The sequence below is a fragment of the Gymnodraco acuticeps genome, unplaced genomic scaffold (assembly GCF_902827175.1).
Source record: "Gymnodraco acuticeps unplaced genomic scaffold, fGymAcu1.1, whole genome shotgun sequence".
NCBI lineage: Eukaryota > Metazoa > Chordata > Actinopteri > Perciformes > Bathydraconidae > Gymnodraco > Gymnodraco acuticeps.
In genome coordinates this window covers 2,830,355-2,847,387 of record NW_022989748.1, presented here as the reverse complement: position 1 = coordinate 2,847,387, position 17,033 = coordinate 2,830,355, and the positions used below count along the sequence as shown (strand labels likewise).

Here is a 17,033-nt window from a genome sequence, read left to right as displayed (position 1 = left end):
ACACTTTTGTCAAACAGTTATCATTTTCTTCAACGGTCATTATCCATGTATTTAAAAAGCACTCTATGGTGTATATTAATTATAACAGAGTGAAAAATCTGTAATTATAATAATGAAACCTCCAGGTCCACATCCCTTTGCTGACGTGTATGGGTTCCCTCGCTTCCACGCATGCGTACTGCGTCAGACACAAGCTAGCTAAAAACACATCGACTAAAGCAGGAAAATCCATTGTTTACATTTCATAATAAAAGCATAATGAAACGTTTTAAAACTAATATTTATGCGTACAGAACGTCTAAATTGTTTTATTAAACTTACAAAGTTAACTAACCAACTCACTAAACTAAAAAGGGTAATTTTTAGAAACGAGTATTTTGTTTGTGTCATTTATATCGTGTACTAACTGTTATACGTTATTAAAGATTTTACTTTGAAATGCGCAACCGGAAACCTTGTTTTTGACAGAAGTAGCGTAGCGACCGGCGCTTTGGTGAGTTTGACGTGGCACTCTGCTTTCACAGAGAACCGTGGAGAGGACTCTGCCCAGTATTCAGGTAAATACCCCAACTACTATATTAACACCTATAAGCCAATAGGTTTAATTATGTATTTGTATGTGTTTGAAATCAATGTGCTTCTTCTTGTGCCAAAGGAACAACTTTGTAGTAATTTCCGCGTAGCTAGCAAGATGTTTCCTATCAACATGTAATCAACACTGTACGAGGTGCTGTGCTGGCATCTTACTCTTTTATATCAGGTGTTTAAATGTTTGTCACAGCCAACATATGTTACCACACAGAGGATATCATGTGTGTTCCTACAACTGGGAGGTAATTTGAATAAAGCAGGGATGCTCAAATCTTTAGCTATCATACATAACGGTCTTTGACGTGGCAATTATAGGAAGTGGCATAAACGATTAACTATTTAACTGAACAATTTACCAAGCCCAACTGTTGCTATTTTATGCTTTTTACTTAGGGTAAAACGTCGTAAATTGATGTATTATCCTGTATTAAAGGGCTTTGATGGAGTTGTCAGTACGCAGCTGTTATTTGTGTTGACCCAGCTGTGCCAAAGTTCACCTTGTATTAGTGAAAAGTTTACAGAACCTTTGCTTTTAAAGACTTTTGTTGTGAAAAGGCTTTTTTAATTTAAGGCCTATAATGGTGCTATTTACATGTAAGGAATTAGGCAGATGACATTGGATCGTCGCTCTGACAGCCAAACAGAAAGCCATGCAGTTACTTGAAGATAATTCAAGTAAGGATAGGCCTTTCTTTATCTCTCAAGAAGCAATGCCAAAGGTCCATGTTACACGAGTGTTGATGATTACATGAGGTCAAATATCAGTTGTGTCTTTTCAAACATGCCAGAGCTGTGAAAAAGATAAATAGATGGTTGTGTTACCACAGAAAATGTCTATTGCAATATCAGTGGTTTGGAAACAAACTTAATTAAGTCTACTGTTGTCCAAATTAATTAGAAGCACTCAATTACAATATAACCATTAGTTGTGGCCCCTTATAATTCAACGTGACTCTTTTTGACTCAACAGGTTGCCAACTCATTGATCCTGGCATGAGAAGACAGTAACATCCCATCAAGATGAGTCAACAGGGTTATGTTGCTGCACCCCCGTACTCCCAGGCCCAGCCCGGGATGGGGGGCTACCAGGGTGGGTTCGGAGCTGGTCCTGCACAGCCCCTCTATGGGCACTATGGGGGTCCGCCTCAGACATTCAACGGTCCACCAACAGGTAGAGCAAAACCACTGTGTGTTTAATGTTTCCTCAAAAGACAAGTCTAATCTTGTTGCTAGCATGATCAGCTAGCAACAAATAGCAACTAGTGGCAAGCTCTGTGTGACTGAAGTGCAAACAAATCCCTAGATCAGGAACATGCTTTCTTTACAAAAAAGCATCTACTGAATTTCTTTAATTTGGTCATTACTAGCTTCAAACTAACTTTCTCTACCTGAATACTAAACTCTGACCCTCTAACAACCCTGAGCTCACTCACAAATCAATTTTGGTTTTGGTCTAAAATGGATTTACCTCTGATGCAGGCCATATAAACACACTGTACTCACTGTCTGTTTCTCACTGCAGGTATGATGAAGGCACCAGTCTCCTCTGCAGTTGGGATGCCTCCACCTGCAGCGCCCAGTCAGTACAATCCAAATGTCCAGCAGAACGGCGCACATCCACAAAGGTGAGAATCTTCACTAAACAGCAACTGCATGGCTCTCTGAATTGTGCAAACATGTCAGTTGAAGTACAGTACACGAAACAAGATATTTACAAATGATGGATAATACGAGGTTGAGTTCAAATGTGAAACAGCTTTAGGTTTTAAGCACATCAACAGACTGCACTGTACATGCTGTAAATTCATAATAAATGCCCCTGTATTCCTCAGATACCCTCCACCAGCTACTCCTGCTTCTTATGGACAGCCTTCACAGTCGCAGTACAACAACATGGCCCCCGCGGCCCCCCCTCCAGCTCAGCAGCTCACCAATCAGATGAGTACCATGAACCTGGGCAGCTATGGTAAGTTTGATATGAACTGTTTTACAGATCATACTGCTAAACCTCAAGCAAATAACAGCACAGTACTCACCTGATGGGTTTTCTTTTTCCCCATCTTTTTGTAGCCTCGGGTCCTATGCAGAGCCCCCCCCCTCCAACAAACTCTGTTGCCCAGCAGCCTTTCCAACCAGCACCCCCTCCAGCAATGGGCCAGCCGATGATGCCACCAGGACCACAGTCCCCCCACATGTCCCCCCACATGTCTGCTCCACAGTCTCCCCAAGCAAACATGCCAATGGCAGGCCCCCCAATGGCAGGCCCCCCAATGGCCGCACCACCAATGGGAGGCCCCCCCATGTCAGGCATGGGTCGACCCTTTCCCGGCCCCCTTCCTCCAGGCCCCGGAGGTTTCCAGCAGCCTGGTCCTGGACCTGCTGGTCCAACTGGATACCCCCAGCAAGCAGGTACTGTGACACTGTGAAGCAGAAAAGGTTCAGACCATCAAATAAATCAAGACCAATCACTCCCAGTTTTTGTAATCTTCCCTGCAACAGGGAGAAATCTCATGCTTGACATACATAAAATAACAACAGCTAATAGATAATAATTAGGTTTAGAAATCTGAATCTGTTTTCATGTGCAGGTCAGTTTGGGGGACACATGGCAGGGCCTCAGCCTGGCATGGCAGGGCCTCAGCCTGGCATGATGGGGCCTCAGCCTGGCATGATGGGGCCTCAGCCTGGCATGATGGGGCCTCAGCCTGGCATGATGGGGCCTAGCCTGGCATGAGGGGGCCTCAGCCTGGCATGATGGGGCCTCAGCCTGGCATGATGGGGCCTCAGCCTGGCATGATGGGGCCTCAGCCTGGCATGATGGGGCCTCAGCCTGGTATGATGGGGCCTCAGCCTGGTATGATGGGGCCTCAGCCTGGCATGATGGGGCCTCAGCCTGGATCAGCAGGCGGACTGGCAGGACCACCACAGAAGAAACTGGACCCTGACTCTATCCCCAGCACCGTGAGTACAACACTAATCCTCCTGGGACTGCATACCTTCACATAACGACATACACACATCACTGAACATTTTCTGACTTGAACCATTAGCTTAATCATTCCTCAAAAGGTTTACGTCATCTCTTTTGGTAACATTTATTCACATTTGGGCATATTAATCAAGCGGAAGAAAACATAAACTTGATGCCGATTGTATTATTTTGATTGCCATGTACTTAAGCTGTGACTGTAGAGAAATGAGATTATACTGAAAAGCATAGCGTGTCTTCTTTAGACTCAAGTCATTGAGGATGACCAAGCAAAACGAGGGGGACAGGTGTACAACACGAACATCAGAGGACAGGTTCCCCCGCTGGTCACCACTGAGTTCCCCATACAGGACCAAGGTATCTCACAGTTCAACTTCTCTCCATTTACTTCATATTTGTATGATTTGTTTGTGTATATTTTTGCACATCTGTAGCGTGCTGTGGGTGTGCATCCATGTATTAAAACTGTCTTAATATATATTATTTAAAAAAGGTATTCTAAAATGTCTAAACATCATGTGTACGTGTCAGTCATTTTACATTGGTCGTATGTACTTTATAGGCTTTTGCTCAAAATGTAGACTCTTTCGTTAAAGGCAAGTTAAACATGATTAAGTAGCAATCGACACTAAGTAAGTTGTAACAGAAATGTGCTGTGTCAAAGTGTCAAAGTCATTGACCTTCTTTCTGCTAATCTCAGGCAACGCCAGCCCCCGGTTCATCCGCTGCACCACCTACTCCCTGCCCTGCACCGCAGACCTGGCCAAACAGTGCCAAGTTCCGCTGGCCGCCATCATCAAACCTTTCGCCAGTGTGCCCAAGAATGAGGTAAGTCAGGTTTAACCTTTTCTAAGTCTAAAAAGTTCTAATAATCAACAATACATTGTAACCTGCCATGTATACTGAAAGATTCAATAGATCCTTGTGGAATTGTTGTGAATAAGCACATTTAAGTCCATCTCTTGCAGGAAATGATAAATGCCAATTTTAAGTCATGTTCAGCAAATAGTTAAGGCCTTAATGTATGGTTTGTTTACTCTTTAGTTTTTTACATTTGAAAAAGGATTCAAACTGAGGGAAATGTTCTGGTTCTTTAACAGATGTCTCTGTGCACTACACAAGTTAAGTTGTCCTGTGAATGACCTCCTTTTGGATCGTATGTGGTCCAAAAATCCCTCTGTAGAAACTCCCCCCCACACTCGCCATGTCTTATTAGCCTTTTTAGGAAATGTTAGCTTTCTCTCATCTGGCCAGAGGCTAATTAGCTCATGTCAGAACTACAGGGAGAGTTTGTACAACAGGAATCAATCTGAAGTATTTTGCACTCTCAGATTGAAATCCATCTATTCTAACATGGAGCATAATTTATACCAACATTGTCAAACTTAATCAATGTTCTGAGTTTCGATTTATAACTTTAAAAGGATGCTGTTGTGTTAGGATGCTGTTTTCATTATTTTGCCATGCAACAGGTTTTTTTTCTGCACGGTAAAAGCACAGAAAAATGTAAACACTTACTCTCCAGTCTAAAAATACACATACAAAACTTGCTCCTTTGTCGGCATGTGTTTTATTATAGTTGGAGGCATTTTTATTCTGCAGGGACTCTTAAGTAAATATTGTTAACAGTCATGAGCAGGGCTGTGTACAGTACTCAATAACAGTGCTGTAGCATTAAACAGCTTCATGCTAGGAATTCACTTTGAACAAATGTTCTCTATATGGTAGTGCAACATGTCTTTTGTGGGTGCCATGGAATCACTGATGCTTCAGACATTGCACAGATGACATGGGGGTAATAGTACATATTTTATTGCGCATGGGAAACCCTTCAAAAAAGACATAAACCATGATCCTTATCGTATTGCTTTTAAGGAAGAGTTTTTAAAACACAATGTCCCCATGTGATGTAGGAACAGCTGTTGAAAATGTGTGTGTGTGTGTGTGTGTGTGTGTGTGTGTGTGTGTAGACTCCTCTGTATGTTGTGAACCATGGTGAGACCGGCCCGATCCGCTGCAATCGATGCAAAGCCTACATGTGTCCCTACATGCAGTTTATTGACGGAGGGCGTCGCTTCCAGTGTGGCTTCTGCAACTGTGTCAATGAAGGTAGAGCGCCATGCAAGCTACATCATTCTTAACATGTTAAGAAGACATAAGATTTCATATAATGAGCGAGAAACCAATCGTATAGCGCACAGTTCTGTTGTTAATTACATGTCTATGTCTTACTGTAGTGCCAGCCTTCTACTTCCAACATTTGGACCACATGGGCAGGAGGGTAGACTTCTACGAGAGGCCAGAGCTGTCCCTGGGCTCCTACGAGTTTGCCGCCACCCTGGACTACTGCAAGGTAAAGGACTACTACTGCTCTATTCACATCATGCAGAGGGGATACAGTTGATAGAAACACAACTTTGAATGAGATCAAAATCTGATCAAACCATACTGTTGTCAGCTGATCTGTCATAAGTGGTTACTGTAATTATGATCGCTAGTCAAATGTAAGCACATGTTCCACATGATGTTTTTAGGGTGCACATGCAAGGGCACTGGCAGTAACGTCACAGCGACACGCAACATGCTTACAGTGTGGACGAGCACGAGTCAAAAAGACATTGATCATTAAGCAATTTGTAACATCTGCAAGATCAAAATAAGCCAAGAATGAACAACCCCTAAAATGTTGTGTATGATGTCATTTACAGCTCCTAGAAATATATATTTTTTAGAAATGTTGGGTCAAACTTTAGAAAAATCAAAGAATAGGCAAACAAATTGCAATCAGTGAATCTTCAAATTGAGATTGTTGCTTGTGTAAAACAGACTTTAGGCATAGAGGATTTAACACTTTATTTGTTTAGTTTTTATAGAAGTCTGTCCAATACAAGTCAGGACTGCATTACTGATTTTTCTGAAGGACCCTTCATTATTCATAATGAGCTGCTAAAGATAGTTATTGTTGTTTTGCAAACAATAGAAAGACAGCAAAGTCAATCAAGTGCACATCCCTTGAAGGCTGTGCTGGTGAAAAACAGAGTTGAGTACGCTGGCAGAGCTGAGTCACTCCCCTGGCCCACTTTACCTCTGTTTATTCAGACTTATAAACAGGGCGGCTCTTAAACAAAAAGCCTGCAAGGTGATTGTATTGTCATGGAGTGTAACTGTGGAAACATAACAATGGTAAATGGACTGTACTTATATAGCGCTTTATCCAGTCTTTAAGACCCCTCAAAGCGCTTTACATACTACATGTCTTTCACCCATTCACACAGAGCAGTGTATGTTACTCTAGGACCTAACATGCATACACATTCACACACCGTTGGCCATGCCATCGGGAGCAACTCAGGGTTAAGTATCTTGCCCAAGGATACATCGACATGTTGACTGCATGGGCTGGGATCGAACCCACAACCTTCTGGTTGAAAGACGACCGCACTCCCTCACAGCCACAGTCGCAACAATGTCTTCATGACAATCCCCCTCGCACACACACACTCATTGCCCTGCATTCAGGACCATCCACCGGTCATGGTCTCCTCACAGTTACTGCAAGGTATAAACAAGCACCAACGGACACCAAATACCTGGGACTTACAGCCAATAAAGGGGGAAAGCATGAGGGTAGGCCCCAGGTTCTGATATGGTACAATTAAGACTTTAAATTAGAAAATATGGAACTGAAACAAGAAATAATTTTCAGGAGCTTAACTTTTTCACATTTCCTATTTGGAAAGCAGGTATGTTAAGCTGCATGTCTGTCAAGTTTGCATGGATTTTATAATAGTTACTAATTATTTACTCCTGTTGCCTTCTCCTGCAGAACAACAAGGTTCAAAATCCTCCTGCCTACCTCTTCATGATCGATGTGTCCTATAACAACGTTAAGAGTGGACTGGTCAAACTGATTTGTGATGAGCTGAAGACTCTGCTGGACAATCTGCCATGGTACACACACACACACACACACACACACACACACACACACACACACACACACACACACACACACACACACACACACACACACACACACACACACACACACACACACACACGCACACGCACACATACACACTTATTATCTGCTGCATTAGTTGCTATGCATCGTGTTGAACTGAGTGCAACAGTTCACTTCCAACATATGCCTTGACAAAAAGTCAAACACCACGCCAACTATTTGTTCTCGTCTGCTGAATATTCTTGCATGAAGTTCAGCAGAGTATCGGTTGAACGGGTGCCAAGGCTGCCAACAATGGAACATATTACAGTGCAGCCTTTACTCTCTGTGGAGAGGCAAGTGAGAGAAGAACATCCATCTTTAAGGTCAGATTTGAACAGTTTTCTGTCCTTTGTTTATGACTTGAGAACATAACATGATCCTGTCAGCCAGGATAATCTTCCTTAGTTCTGTAAAAAAAACAGAGGTGGGGGAAAAAAACTTTTGGCAGACAATTTCTCTTAGACAGAATTTAGGAAGATTATCTTGGCAAAAAGGAAAATTCCCACCTGTTTGAGTCAAACACAGGAGAGAAAACTAGAGAACAGATTTGAAAATGGATTACTCGAATATGTTTCATTCTTACATCTTTTAAAGCAAAACAAGAAGCTTTGTTCTTCAGAAAACTTCACCTGGTGACTCCTAAAATAACTAGAAAACCTTCTTTCCTCACTCCTTCATTTGTGCCAGCAGCAATTTATCCACATTATTCTGCTGCCATGACATCACCCTGAAACACTTCAGTATAAGTGTACTGCAGATCAACCTTTTCAACTGTTTAAAGCTGTACTTTTTTTTTTTACAGACACTAAATTAATGCATTTGGACAGACTGCATTTTTATAAAGTTCATGTGGTTCTGAAGAACTTCCAAATACAGATTTAATTCTCTCAAGATAACGCTAGATCCTTGCTTGAGTAAAGACAGATTTCTCATAAATCATCTCTGGTATGTTTCAGTAACATTTGAGAAAGAAGGAAATACACAAATCCAATCTGAATCACGTATTTCTAACGACACCTGTGACTATTATTCATATAGAAAATGTAGGTTCAGTGGCATATTACCTTAAAAGGGTTTCATCTTTAATCATATTACACGTTCCTTAGTGTTAAAGTACGAGGATGATGAACATATTTGGTCAAAGTTAGTGTTCTGTTGAATATGAGGAGGTTTATCTCTTATATACGAATATATTAAGCGACCTTGGGTCCCCTGAAAGGCGCTATAGAAATCGAAGCTATTATTATTATTATTATTATTATACAAAGTCCGAAAGCAGTTATTCAGTGAGACTTACCTGAAAGCTGACTGAAGTTCTTCTTCTCCCCCTCCAGTGAGGACGGCTCGGAGAGCTCCGCCATTAAGGTGGGCTTCGTCACCTACAACAAGGTGCTCCACTTCTACAACGTGAAGAGCGCTCTGGCCCAGCCGCAGATGATGGTGGTGTCGGACACAGCGGAGATGTTCGTCCCCCTGCTCGACGGATTCCTCGTCAACTATCAGGACTCCAGAGCCGTTATCTACAAGTAAGAAACATCTTATTTATTTAAGGAAGAACGTTTTATCTGGGAGAGAAACAGGCAGTTGTATGAAGTTTAATTCAGCAAAGAAAAGTTGTGTTTATTATGGAGATTAACAAATCTCCATAATTATATATAATAATAACCAGACTTGTGAAGGTGTTTAACATAATCTCCTCCTCTCCTCCTCTAGCCTCCTGGATCAGATCCCTGATATGTTTGCAGACTCCAACGAGAGTGAGACAGTCTTTGTTCCCGTCATCCAGGCCGGCGTGGAGGCATTTAAGGTCAGCCCAGTGTGACAGCTGTCAACATGAAGTGCAGACTCTCTAGTTTTGCTTGAAGAATATTGTTCTAATTACTTGTTAGAAATGTAGTCAGTAACCTAATCCAAGTGTCACATCATTGAAGTTAGATATTATGTTTAGTGGAGCAGAAATTTGAAGCAGGTTGCTCATTCCCTACGACCATCTTTTCATACTGAAGGAACCATCTTGATGAACTAGAAACATTCTGCTTTACAGACAAAATAACTGAACATTTCCAATCAGTGAAAGCATTACTAATCACTAACATGTGTGTTGTAATACCGTATGTTTGCATGACAGTTTTATCATTCCTTATTTCATAATTGTAATCCTGCTAATTATCAGTATATGTAACAGTTCCCTGATTTATCTTTTATTTCTGTAACACGATTTTCTGATTCCGGTTCTGTTACCGCCCCAAGCCTGCTGATCTTCAGGAAGTGACGGTCCAAAGGTCTTAAGCACAGTTGGGAGCTTCCTATCTGATAAGCCACATGTGATTAGCAACAGTGTTTTTCCATGTAACACGCTGATCTCTTCATTTTTGTTCATTGTTAATCACTATACTAATGGGTTCAAATAACATGTAGTGGAGCCAAAACACACATCTCAGTGATCCAAACTGAATAAGCATGGCAGATTGTTTGAATGTTTCTGATATGTTTTTGTTTACTTTAAAGCTAACACACTTTCCCAGTAATATGAGGTCAGTGTTTGGCGCACAGCGAAGGAAAAGTTCACACACAGCTTTTAATTGGAAGCAGTTGTGGCAACAGCAAAAAGACTGTGGCCTATTTATTTATCTGGGTACTGCTTTACCTTTTCGGTAAAGTGTATTATTATCAAGGGGGAATCTAATCCTCTGCAGGAGTGTGACCACATGGTAAAGATATGAGCTGCACACCTTCATGTGATCTTCTTTTAAAAGGCATTTCCTCTCCTGCAGGCAGCAGAGTGCAGCGGGAAGCTCTTCATCTTCCACTCCTCCATGCCCACCGCCGAGGCTCCGGGCAAACTGAAGAACAGGGACGACAAGAAGCTGGTGAACACCGACAAAGAGAAAGTAATGAGCTTGTTGTAATCATATCTAAAGTTTATTTTGAACTCCACATACAGACTGCTGGCAGTGAGTCAAATCAGCAAGAGTGGAGTCAGTTCGATGCTATCTTTGAGCTTGAAATTGGAAAGGGAAATGCTGACTTACTGTTTATTCCATAGACGTTGTTCCAGCCTCAGAAAGGAGTGTATGAGCAGCTGTCGAAGGATTGTGTGGCGCAGGGCTGCTGTGTGGACCTCTTCCTCTTCCCCAGTCAGTACGTGGACGTGGCCACCATGGCTGACGTGCCCTCACACACCGGAGGCTCCGTCTACAAGTACAACAACTTCCAGGTACAACATTCAGCACTGAAAACACACACACAGATAAAACATGCAAGACACACAGAAGGATTTGGACTGCTTTGTACTTCATTCTCTAAGAATCATTTAAAGTTCCTAACTTTCCTTTAACGCTGGAACTTTATGAACTTACTGTAGGTTTAAAAACAAACATAGAAAATCTACAGACTCAAGCAATTTGACGCCGGCTTCAATTCACATAATAACTTCAGAGTCTATTATAGACCTGTCCCATAGGAATGCTGCATCAAGCGTGGGAAATTACTCCAAACTGTACACACACAGCACATACAGTACATACAAAGGCAGTACAGTGGTGTAAAGTAACTACACACATATACTTGTACCTTACTTTAATATTTCTCATTTCATGCTGCTATATACTTCTACACCATGTAAATCAACTAATACCTTTTGATGTATTATGATGGGTTTAGCATTCAGTCAATCATCTAAATGACATTTCTGTGACACAGGTTTTGTGAATATACTGCCATCTGCTGGTTAAAGTGTATCCACATGTAATATGTTATGCTTATGATCTGCATGTTGTCAGGTGGAGACGGATGGGGAGCATTTCCTGACAGACCTGAGGAAAGACGTGCAGAAGAGCATCGGCTTTGACGCCATCATGCGTGTTCGCACCAGCACAGGTGAGCAGCGTTTACCACTTTGCATTTGTACCAGAGTACTCAGTAGCTCTCAGTAATCTACATCTACTGTATGTGTGTGTTTCCTCAGGGTTCAGAGCCACAGAGTTCTTCGGAGCGATCCACATGAACAACACCACAGACATCGAGATGGCGGCGGTGGATTGTGACAAGGCTCTGACCGTAGAGTTCAAACACGACGACACACTCAGCGAGGAGACCGGAGCACTCATGCAGGTGTGTATCTTTTTTAGAATAATCACAGTTTGAAGTTACATCTCAAAGGTTTGGTTATATCTAATGTTTGGACTGTGTTTCCCAGTGTGCATTGCTGTACACCACCATCAACGGACAACGACGTCTCCGCATCCACAACCTCAGTCTGAACTGCAGCTTGCAACTGTCAGAGCTGTACAAGAGCTGCGAGACAGACTCTCTCATCAACTTCTTTGCCAAATCAGGTGACTGAACACCTTTAAGAACTTTCATTTAAAGGGTACACTTTCACAGATAGTTTAGCCAAATGTAGAAAAGCCTATCCCTCATGATATACAAGCAGATTCATTCTTTATCACACAGTGCTGATGGAATGCAGTATCATCCTCTCTGACCTTTGTTGAGTTGACCCCATGCATCACTGGATAATCTACTAAAACTCCTGGATTTATTCGTAGAAGAGGGATGAGTTGTGGAAATAAGGAGCACATGTTTCACATAAAGCACAGCTGACACTGAGCGGCTTTAAGTACGGCCGTATTATTCCTGACCTTCAGCTGCCTCCTCTTTACATCTCCTCCTCTCCTCCGTTACACTCCCCTAGTTATCCTCGTTGCTATTTGGTCTTTTCACTAACCTCTTTTTCTCCTGCACTCAGCCTGCCGTGCCATACTGAACCAGCCGCTGAAGAACGTGCGGGAGATCCTGGTGAACCAGACGGCCCACATGCTGTCCTGCTACAGGAAGAACTGCGCCACCCCCTCAGCTGCCAGCCAGGTCAGAGCCGCACCACCCCTGGGAGGGAATGTGTTCAATTTAGGATCCAAAGACGTACTTATGTGGTACAATACATGTTGTGTCTGTAACAAAATAATGTGTCTCTCAGAAATTAATCAGAGTTTCTCCACATGCAGCTGATCCTGCCTGACGCCATGAAGGTGTTCCCGGTCTACATGAACAGCCTGATGAAGAGCGCTCCTCTGGTTGGCAGCACGGAGCTCTCCACCGACGACCGCGCCCACCAGAGGCTCTCCATCATGGCCATGGGGGTGGAGGACACACAGCTGCTGCTCTACCCACGCCTCACCCCACTGGTGAGGGACACAAACACACGTTAAATGAAGCTTACACTTCATCCTAAAAGAACAGCAATTCAACCATGAGGATATCAACTCAAGAGATCTATCAATAGCCATCAATACATTTAATGTCCTCTAATAAACCTGTGTTTTCAGCACAACCTGGACGTGGGCAGCGAGGCTCTTCCCGCTCCGGTGCGATGCTCCGAGGAGCGCCTCTCGGAGTCCGGCATGTTCCTGCTGGAGAACGGACAATCCATGTTCCTGTGGCTGGGCCTGGGCAGCCCTCCGGACATCGTGCAGAGCCTCTTCAACGTGCCCTCCCTGGCACACCTGCAGGGAAACATGGTCAGAGCTCATTTAACATAAACATATAGGAAGAAACTAATGAAATGGCTTCAGTGTTTCCCACAGATCTGAAATATACTTGTGGTGGTAGCCGAGAACGGGGGGGGGGGTGGGAGAGCACGCTCATGAACTGTTCGCCGGAGCCTCGCAGCGGAGTGACTGCGGAGCGCATGAAGCAGACCCTTCACACGATAGCAGAGTGAACAGGTACAGGCGGGGTGGTTAATCGATCACAGATGGCGTCGTGCTTGCGGACGGATACAAAAAATGAAAACTGAAATGGGTCGTGAAATATACTTTGGCGGACGTTAATATACAAAGTCTATTTGTGGGAAACCCTGGGCATGTTTTAGATGTTAGGGGAGACATTTTTTAAATGTTGTGGTGTCTGGGGAGAATGTGATGATGCCTCGACAAGTTCGCATTTAAATGATTCAATAATCTACAAAGATTGAAATCATAATAACATTTCAACATCTTATCATGATTTGATCCAATATGATTTATGTTAAGCATCCAAGTAGTTGATCAACTCTACACGTTTTTCTAAAAATAGCCAACAATATTTTTATTGATAACGTATACCTTACACAAAGTTTAAAGAAGGACATTCATTTTGAAGTTAGTAAGAAAGGAAGCAAACATTTTTCAAAGGTGGCAGACGTTTTTTGTTTTTCAAAAAAAAGGAACTTACATTTTTGTATTAATCTGTTTGCTTCTCCTCCTCATATGAAAACATCTCTATCCATTTTCCTGGACACCCTCAATTATTATACATGTGTTGACTTATAAAAGTCTTATTTTTCACTTAAATAACCTTATTGTCCTTCTTCAGAGTGCTCTGCCAGAGCTGGACAACCCGCTGTCCGCAAAGGTCCGCTCCATCATCAGCGGCCTGATGGAGAAGAGGCCGAACTCCATGAAGGTAATATACTCAATATGCTGATAAACACCTGATAAATCATGCATACCTCTTCTTTGAGTATATTTTGTAAGCTAAGAAAATGTAAGCAAATTAAAGCCAGCTGTTATTGATCCGTGTCTCCCTCCAGTGGAAATAGTAGGTAACTACGTTCTACAACAACAATACCCTTTAATTATATATAATGTGTTTTCATGTTGTAATAAAAGTTCTCAAGAATGTTAATCCTATTATTTTAGAAATACAGATATATAGAATAGGTCACCTTTTACATTTTTTTAAAACGTGTGAGTGGCTGAGTACCTTTGTAAAGCATGAGGATCAAAGTGCACATGAATCACAGCTATTAAAATGCTAAATGTTTCCCCTCTCAGCTGCAGATCGTGCGGCAGAAGGACAAACCGGAGATGTTGTTCCGTCAGTTCCTGGTGGAGGATAAGAGTCTGCACGGAGGAGCCTCCTACATGGACTTCCTGTGCTATGTCCACCGAGAGATCAGGCTGCTGCTCACTTAACACCCCTGTCTGCCGGACACACACACACACACCTCACAGGGTCAGTTCATAAAGGACGGTTTTACAAAGACAGAGGAAGACACCCGAGCCAGCTAGAGCCAAAGCTGCCTTTCCAACGTAGTGTCCTTAAAGTATGACCTTCAAATAACCACTCGTCACTTGAGGATCTACGATACACAGCACAGCCAGTGACACTTGTTGTGATGGAGTGTGGAGATCAGAGCTTTGGCATTAAGCAATACAGCATTTATCTCCACTGTTTCACATTTCACTTTGTAGATTTACAGGATCAGGACGAGGGGTTATTTTGAGGCAATACTGCTCACTTTGAAACTCGCCAGTCTCTGTTTTACGTGACTTTCTCCCATATAAAGACTGAATATGTAATCGTTTTTAAATCTTGTTCTCTTTTTTAAATATAAATACATGCTCAAAGAAATTTTACAATATTTAAAACATCTTATAGAGGCTTCTACATGTTATCACACTTATAGTGTCCTAGTGTCAATGTGCCAAGTAAACATACACGAAAAATGTTATAATTTAAACCGTAACGCTGCTTATGAATGATTCCTGTCATTACACACGCCTTCCCTTTGGAACATTTTGACCATTTAAAACAAAGACCTATCCTCTCAATGTGCAGCGATGCAGAAAAAACCTTTTGTTTCGTGTTCTGAGGTTAGAATGAACACAGCTGTCGCTCTGCAGAGAGAACATCGTTGGTCCTGAGGAAAAACATGCTTCTTTTTGAGTCAGAACTTGAACAAAAAAAAACGATGCTTAAGGGAAAGGACTGCCAAAGGTTTAGGGACCAAAGAATACAACTGTCACAACTATATAACGAAAGATAAAGATCTGCTCTCTTGTTGGGAGGGATTTATTTTGAGGATACTTTTCAGATACCTCAGAAAATTCCATAACATGAAAACAGTGCCATATAATACCGTAAATCTGACTTGTGCCAAAATTGTCAGGACAATAAAGTTATTGGTTACTTTCAGACATGGCTGCAACTAATTATGATTTACATTAATTCATCTGCTGATTATTTTTAAAACAAATGATTACTATAAAATGTCAGAAAATACTGAAAAAGGTCCATTCCAGTTCCTCAAAACAAGGTATTTAAAGACATTATCTTGGACTTTGTCAGTCGGTTTAATATATTTAAAACTAACACGAAACAATTATCAGTTCATCTCCATATTCAGAGGCGGAAAAATGCATTTGTTTACATTTTTGAATCAAAACATCAACAACAAAAGATTAGAGGTTTATAGTAATAGTTTGTGTTTATTTCTCTGTCAAATGTCTAATCGTTGCAGCTCTAATGTCAGATCACTTTTTTCTCAGCCCTTATGTCTAAAAAAAGCCCAAATTCAGTAAAATATTTGTACACCTGTCTGTTATAATGATTTTTAACGTTTATGGTACAGCATTAGCATTTTCTGTTTTGCATCGATTGTTTTTATGGAGGTAATCGCCTCTGTGTAATTCATGGATGCATTTGATAAATATTCCACCATTTTGTTTATGTGAGGCCTACAAAGTCTTTTTGTACATGAAATACTTTCAAAATGTAACCATCTGCCTTAAGTTGCTATAATAATATTTGTTAAAACATGTTGAATATATAAATATATATGTGTCCTCGAGGTCTATGGCTGATTTCAATCTCTTTGGTTTGTATGCAAACTTATCTCAGGTAATTGAGTACCTTAATATTTGGAGTTGGACGAAGTGATTTTAATAACTGGAAATATGGACGGTTGTTGTTTTGAGTTGATTTTTGGACCTTCATGGGCTTTGGGTGCCATGTGTATTTTATTCCAGACCCTCAACCAATTTTGTCCGAATAAATTCTTGACATATCTGCTCCGCTTTCTTTTGTGCCTTGTACAGTCCGGGAAATTAACAGAATTTACAAAACCTTCTGAAGTATACGTAGTTTCCAAAGAAAATATATTCAATATTAAAGTTTGAAGGTTAGTTATAAATAGCTACATACATTTTTCACTTCTAGAGAGAAATGTTTCACACAGAATTCAAGATCCAGTGTGTGTGTGTTGAGCTCTTTCTACCATGAGGGGGCTCCAGATCACTATTCATGCATTTTGATCAACAATCTGATCTGTTTATGTTGGACAATAAAACTTATTTTGACCATTATGGTGAACAGAATCTGGTTTCTCACGCAATATGAGATGTTAAAATATATGTCTTGTAACTCTTGCAAACGTGGAACTTCAATTGTTATAAAATGTAAAAGTAAAATCCGTTGTTAGTTACTTATTCACTTCAGCCATTACGGAATAATTGTTTTAAATATATTTATATACAAATCATCCAAAATCTGAATCACATAATTTAATATCTAAAAATAATGTGTACAGTTGACAGTACTTTAAATCATCCTAATATGTTTACCATATATTCCAATCTTATGATAGCACACAAATTGGTTTACGCAACATGTTCTATTCTTCAA

General features: G+C 41.3%; 1 protein-coding gene across 1 annotated transcript; it reads left to right on the top strand.

Annotated features, from left to right (window-relative positions):
• Positions 1-468: 468 nt before the first annotated feature.
• sec24d (SEC24 homolog D, COPII coat complex component) lies at positions 469-16,419 on the top strand. The gene is made up of 24 exons (XM_034230815.1): positions 469-557; positions 1,562-1,762; positions 2,114-2,216; positions 2,424-2,557; positions 2,662-3,000; positions 3,180-3,220; positions 3,442-3,552; positions 3,826-3,937; positions 4,281-4,408; positions 5,551-5,689; positions 5,818-5,933; positions 7,407-7,531; positions 8,921-9,112; positions 9,300-9,393; positions 10,361-10,477; positions 10,633-10,803; positions 11,369-11,465; positions 11,554-11,699; positions 11,785-11,923; positions 12,337-12,455; positions 12,593-12,772; positions 12,914-13,105; positions 13,941-14,030; positions 14,402-16,419. The coding sequence occupies exons 2-24, from the start codon at positions 1,612-1,614 to the stop codon at positions 14,540-14,542; spliced, it is 3,177 nt and encodes a 1,058-aa protein (XP_034086706.1). The 5' UTR covers positions 469-557; positions 1,562-1,611; the 3' UTR covers positions 14,543-16,419.
• Positions 16,420-17,033: the final 614 nt, after the last annotated feature.